General features: G+C 37.8%; 1 protein-coding gene across 1 annotated transcript; it reads left to right on the forward strand.

Moving 5' to 3' along the window:
- The first annotated feature begins 2,809 nt into the window (after positions 1 to 2,809).
- Positions 2,810 to 5,282, forward strand: LOC130986673 (B-box zinc finger protein 19-like). The gene is made up of 5 exons (XM_057910141.1): positions 2,810 to 3,380; positions 3,920 to 4,016; positions 4,097 to 4,212; positions 4,298 to 4,525; positions 4,777 to 5,282. Exons 1-5 carry the CDS (start codon positions 3,288 to 3,290, stop codon positions 4,783 to 4,785), a joined length of 543 nt encoding a protein of 180 aa, XP_057766124.1. The 5' UTR covers positions 2,810 to 3,287; the 3' UTR covers positions 4,786 to 5,282.
- The last annotated feature ends 1,437 nt before the right edge of the window (positions 5,283 to 6,719 follow it).

Raw genomic sequence — 6,719 nt, forward strand, 5'->3', positions numbered from 1 at the left:
ATAAATTAATAATAGAGCCAAGAAATTAATCCTAGGCTCTGATACCAATTGAAGGAATATTAAATTGAATTAACGTTCCGTTTGCCCGATGATCGTTTCTTGGAATATTATTAATTTATAATACAACGATTAATCCCTAACATGCTCCTATGAATTTAAGTGCTGCACGTTGGAGTTCAGAAATACCTGAAGAATTCAGAAGAATTCGTCAAATCGCAGCTGAACAGACCAGTCAGCTTCAAGCCTTCGTTTCAACCCTCAAACGTCCTCAAATCGTATTCTGCCCAGAAATACGACTTCTTCTTCGAGAGAGAGCTTTCCGTGACTGCCTGTTTCGCCTGAATCGGAGTTCTGTAGAGGAAGTTATGGCCATTCTTCTGAAACTGCCAGAACTTGATTTCCTGCGAAAAATCTGACTCCAGCTCTGATCTTCTGAACTGTATCCCGCTCAGCTTTCACCGTTGGATGGACAACGTTCTATGAAAGTCCCAGGAGAGAAAAAGTGCTATGCACGATCGGCGCTACTCACTGCTCTCAAAAAACCCTAATTTTATCTGTGTGTTTTCTTGAGAGCTGACAGCTGTATTTATAATAAAATAAATACGTGTGAGGCACCTGATCTCTGTGCTAGGCGTTTTCTTCTCCATCTTGGGCTAGGAGACTTTGGGCCAGTCCAGGGACCAGATACAAGGAATAAAGATGGGCCTCAAATAAATTAATTATCTATGGTCAGCCCAGACCATAATTAATTTATAAATATCAGTTCATTCCACTAGAGAACCAATATTGACTTACCCCTTTATTGCCGGTGATGAGTCGGGGCTTGTATTTAGACTTATTAAATCCCCGTATTTAAAATATCCGACATCCATTAATTAATTAGAGCTCTGACAGCTTAAATTAATTAATCTCTTTGTAATCCTTAAGCAGTACCACTCAAACCTTATTATTGCGCCTGAACTTAATCAACCTGCAGGGTTTAGCGCAATAAACATTATTGAGCTCCTTAAGGGGATGTCATTATCCTATATCGGATATCAAGCTTCATACGCGATGTACTCAATTGGCTCCAAATAATATGATGCTCATAAGTTATAAGTGGCTTGCCAAACTCCAAAGGAGATGATGCTTATAACTAAATTATGATCCTTCAAGCTTCAAACAAGATAATGTTTAGCATTCATTTGCGGTCTTTCAAGCTCCAAATGAGTGATGATTAGAACTCAACTCTGATCTATCAAACGATGGACGAGATGATGCTTACAAGTCAATTATAGTCTTTCAAACTCTATACGAAATTATGCTCATAAGTCAGTTATGGTCTTACAAGTATTTTGGCTCCAAACAATATGATGGTCACAAATTAGATGTGGTTTGTCATGTTCAAAACAAAATGATGTTCATAACTTAATTATGGCTTTTGAAACTTTAAATGAGATAATTCTTAGCACTCAACTCTAGTCTTTCAAGCTCCAAATCAATGATGCTTAGAACTCAGTTGTGGTCTATCAAACTATAGACGAGATGATGCTCACAAATCAGTTATGGTCTTTGAAGTTCCACACGAGATGATGCTCACAAGTCAGTTATGGTCTTTCAAGCTCCACACGAGATTATGCTCATAAGTCAGTTATGGTCTTTCAAGCTCCACACGAGATGATTCTCACAACTCTGTTATGGTCTTATGAGCTCCAAATGAGATGATGCTTACAAGTCAAGTTTTATCTTTTCAAGTTGCAGATGAGATGATACTCATAAGCCAAATCTCATATAACAAGCTTCAGATAAGATAATGATTAAAGTTCGACGTACAAAAGTCAAATGTGATATTTCAAGCTATAGACAAGATGATGCTCAAAAGTCTTGTAAGGTTCAGATGAGATGATGTTCATATATAAAATGTGATCTTAAATTTTGTCTATCAATTTATAAAAATTACACTCCTATAAATTAGTAAATCTTTCCTATATACGATTAACAAAAAATACGATGTGTCAATCCTTCATTATATTTTATGTCAAATAAAGCTAAATCTTTTTCTTATTACTTTTCTAAAATCTCCAACCTCACAACAACTTTTTATGAAAATTTCATCAAATAACAATTTATATAAAAATGCAATCTAATTTAACTTTCAACAAAAAACTAACATATAAGTGGCGTTTACTTTGATGGATGAATTTATCCATGGAATAAGATGGATAACAACAATTTATGTCTTTAAGTATCTCCTTTATTCTCCCATATTTTACACAAAAGATCAGTTCACTATTTTTCCTTCCTTATTTTCACTTCAAGGATGGATAATATTATCCCTCAATTTTTGGTGTGGTAATGTTATCCATCTTTGAAGTGAAAACAAGGAAGAAAAAATGATGCGCTTATCTTTTATGTAAAACGTGGGGAAAAAATGAGATATTTAAATACATAAATTTTTGTTATTCATTCTTTTTCATTGATAAATTTATCCATCGAAGTAAATGTATTATAACAAGTAAAAATGCTTGAACTGTACCAGCAATTTATTTTGATCAAATAAAATTAAAATTTAAAAATAATTTATATAAAGATCATTTCATATGCTATAATAAAAAAAATAATATACAATAATAATTATAATATAAAGTGATTTCCGTCGAATGTTAACGGGTTACACACTAGTTTATATATATATATATATAGTAGTTGTCTCTACAAACACATGCTAACATCTTGAATTAATTGGAGCAAGATTTTACCGAGGGCCCCCATCTGCAAACGTGTAGTTTCCATGGAAAAGTTAGGCAAGCAACTGAGCAAGAACCAATGAGAGGGGGAGAGAGAGAGAGACAAAAATACCTGATCAATCAAGAAAAAAAAAAGAAAAAAAAAAGAAAAAGAAAAAGAAAGAAAAAAATAAATAAAGGTGGTGGTGATCTGGGCCGGCGCCGAGATATTCAACTAGTGGGCAAGAATCAAAGTTTCACTTCCAAATCTCCAACCCCACATGCATCAAATTCCAATTTGTGGCACCAAACACTTCTCAACATCCTCTGTTTCAACACATTTTGTTTCTAGCCCCTCCCTCTCTCTCTCTCTCTCTCTCCCTCATCATGCCCCACCAACATTTTATCTTAGTCGTCAATCACTGTTTATTCTTATTGCTAGCAACTCCAACCACACAATTAAGAAATTAAAGAAATTTTGTCTAAGAATTCATCTTCTGCGTTAGTGGGATTTGCTTCATTTTGATTTAGTGTGTGTGTTGAGGGATTTAAATGTTTGTTGTTTGGACGGAGAAATGAAGTATGCGGACGCTTTGTGATGTTTGTGAGGGCGCTGCTGCTGTGCTTTTCTGTGCCGCTGATGAGGCTGCTCTTTGTCGGGCCTGCGATGATAAGGCATGCTTTCTTCATTATTCCACTTCTTTCTGCTTTTGGCATTCATGTGTTTTTTGTTTTGGATAATTAATATTGTAAAGATTGAATCTTTTTTAGGTGGGGTTGCTGAAATTTGGATGCTTGATTTTTGTTGTCCTAATCTAGACTTGAACAACCTAGGTTTTATAGTTGCTCCACTCAATTTGATGATGATGTTATTGTTAGGCCAGGAGAAGATTGTTGGTTCATTTTAGATTACTCGGTTCGTTTCCTAGTAGTTAGGTCGACTAAATTAATGATTTCACACGAGATCCTCTATTTTAAATAGTGTTTCATATATTATCCCTATGTTTACAATGTTATTGGAATGGACTAGGGACTGTTTAATTTCATTGTGTGTATCTCTGTATATGACATAACCAAATTTATCAACAAATACATACATATATATTGGAGATTCTGGATTTTTTTTTTTTATTATTCTTTTTATGATAAGATTCCTGATTTCTTGAAAATCTACATAAGTATTAATGATGTGTATTTGCATATCTGAGATGCAGGTTCACATGTGCAACAAACTTGCTAGTAGGCATGTAAGAGTTGGTCTAGCTAGTCCCAGTGACGTTCCACGTTGCGACATATGTGAAAATGCTCCTGGTACGCGTATTTCCCCTTCTACTTTGCGCGTTGTTTCCTGAAACTCGTGCTGAGGTGTAGTAAATACGTCGTGTTTCCAGCCTTCTTTTACTGTGAAGTGGATGGCAGCTCCCTCTGTTTGCAGTGTGACATGATTGTGCACGTTGGTCGTAAAAGAACACATAGGAGATTCCTCTTGCTCAGACAGAGAGTTGAGGTTTGTTTTTGTACTAAAAAGTGTCTTATGTTTCACTCATTGTGTCGAGTGAGTTGTTAACTTGGTCTTCGTGCTGATCCCACAGTTTCCGGGAGATAAGCCTGGTCTGACTGGGGAGCCCGTTTCACAAGGCATGGCTTCAGCTGAGAACAAGAGAGAGAACAGCCACTTGGGGAGATTAATGGACGAAGACGATCAGCAGAATCATGCAGATTTAGATGCAGGTGCTGATAGAGATGCTAAGATTGGTGCAGGAATGATTGATTTGAATATGCAGCCTCATCGTCTCCATGGCCACGCTGAAAACAATCAGGCAACCTAAACCTAAACCACCTCTTTCAATGTGAAAATTGAATCTTGAATTCTATTTATGTGATCAATTATGCATTAGGCATTAGCTTCTAGTTCGACCCCATGAAGAATGAGACGCGGTATGCTTCTACTTTCTATATATGGGACGGCATTGCTATTCAAGAATTGAAAATAGTTGCGTTTGCATAATCTACTGAGGCATTTTGTTCGCAGGAGTGTGATTGCTTTCTAAACCTCGTTGTTGTGGAACAGGCATTGTAGCTAGGGACTTGCGTGGGATGCTATAATGGCTCGTCGTTTTGCATGGTTTTGCTTTTGGATCACGTCTCAACTATGGGAAGATGAAGATCACGTCTCAACTATGGGAAGATGAAGATGCAGCATTCTTTCTCTGAATAGGTTTGTGGAGCATGATATATCTTTGAGTAGTGAGGGTAGTTGTATAGCTAGTGGGATGTGGTCGAGCAACGGGCTGCTGAAGCTTCTGTTGTCGACTGCAACGTGCATACGCATAGAACTAGCTGCATTGGAGTGGTGTTTTTGCAACCTTAAAACATGTGTGGGAACTGCTGTGGAGAGCTGCTGTTTAAGAACTAGTTTGATCCATGTGTTTTTTGGCATGAGAATTGTGTTTTTGATCCTTTCATGCTCTCTCCCCTCAGGAGAAGAATTTGATTGCTGGTGTTGTGTTTTGAGTTAGTTTGTTTCTCCAATGGCATTTACTAGTCCTTTAATGAAAATTTGCATATATGATTCAATTTTGTACTTAAATGTAGTTACTTTTTCAAAAGTACATATAATCACATTAACCCAGTATTATAATTAATGCTATATTTCTCATATCCACTAAATAGCAGTATAATTATCTTACTCTTAATTTATTTTTACATTGTTTATAGTAATATATATTGCATCTATGTGCACGCACTATCTAGTATTGCATGCTGATAAAAAAAAGTATGGCATGCCTTGTCGGGTTAAATCTCAACGGCGAATTTTGTAAAGAATACATAAACTTTGACTCGAAAAATGAAGAAATTGTGAAGGATAATTGGTGAAGCACTGAATCACCAACACCTAAACTAGAAATTAGAAAGCGATAAATGACACACGGATTTACGTGGTTCGGCCATCAAGACCTACGTCCACGGGAGGTTCTTCGTTGGTTTCACTATCTCAAGAGTATTTTACATGTTACAAATGAAGTGTGCTAGAATGAATTGATCCCCCCATGCTAATGCTAAAGCTCCTATTTATAGTTGTGAGAATGAACCCTAAAGGCCTTAGGCCCATGAACTCTAATAATTGAACTTAGGCCCAAAACATAATACAATGATCTTATTCCCGAAGTTGAACTATCATACGTAGCTGCGCAGGAAAGGCACTTTGGTGGCGCTGCTCTGACTGCGCAGCGCTGCCGCGCTGCTTTGGTCTGCGCTGCTCTGCTCTGGTCTGGCTATGCAGCTCGGCTGCGCTGCTCTGGTCTGACTGTGCAGCTCGGCTGCGCTGCTCTGGTCTGGCTGCGCGGCTGCACGGGAAGGCTACTTGGCTGCGCAGGAAGGCACCTTGGCTGCATGGGAAGGTTTCTGTGTGCAATCATTCTTCACTCCATCTACTTAGGTGGATTTCTTACTCTTTTATCTAAGATATCCGATCATACCTGCGCTGTTAGTTTCTGTAATAATAATAATAATAATAGTAATAATAAGGTAAAATAGGCTTAGATTGCTAAGCACAGCGCTGATGGGAATTACAGTCCTCATCAGCTACTCCCCCTAGTCTAGTTGAACAGCGTTCTCTTTGTTCAACTAGTGGTGTGTGGTGTGAAGTCAGCGCTGTGCTGCTCTCCCGTGTCAATTAAGCATACACGATTCCCTGCGACTTATTAGACAAGAACTGTCAATCTTTGCAAAAATGATAAAGACAAAGTATTTTAATGCTAGAAATAAGTTTAGATAAAAGAGATAGCAATTATTCCTTTTGATTCGTCGAACATCATTAAAGATAATAAGGGCTTAGATAACCTGTGCTGGGAAGACTCAAGTGATCTGTGTTGACAACCTCGCGCTGACTGCGCTGCACCGACTGCGCTGACAACCCCGCGCTGACTGCGCTGCACTACCTGCACTGACAAAGATGATACACTTCCGCAACGCGGCCCTTAAGATTACACTTCCGCAACGCGGCCCTTAAGA

Source organism: Salvia miltiorrhiza, chromosome 5 (assembly GCF_028751815.1).
Source record: "Salvia miltiorrhiza cultivar Shanhuang (shh) chromosome 5, IMPLAD_Smil_shh, whole genome shotgun sequence".
Classification (NCBI taxonomy): domain Eukaryota; kingdom Viridiplantae; phylum Streptophyta; class Magnoliopsida; order Lamiales; family Lamiaceae; genus Salvia; species Salvia miltiorrhiza.

Coding starts and splice junctions, on each gene's coding strand:
- LOC130986673 (XM_057910141.1), top strand. CDS start 3,288: ATGCGGACGCTTTGTGATGTTTGTGAGGGCGCTGCTGCTGTGCTTTTC. Junction 4,017..4,096: donor CATATGTGAAAATGCTCCTG/GTACGCGTATTT, acceptor TCGTGTTTCCAG/CCTTCTTTTACTGTGAAGTG. Junction 4,213..4,297: donor TGCTCAGACAGAGAGTTGAG/GTTTGTTTTTGT, acceptor CTGATCCCACAG/TTTCCGGGAGATAAGCCTGG.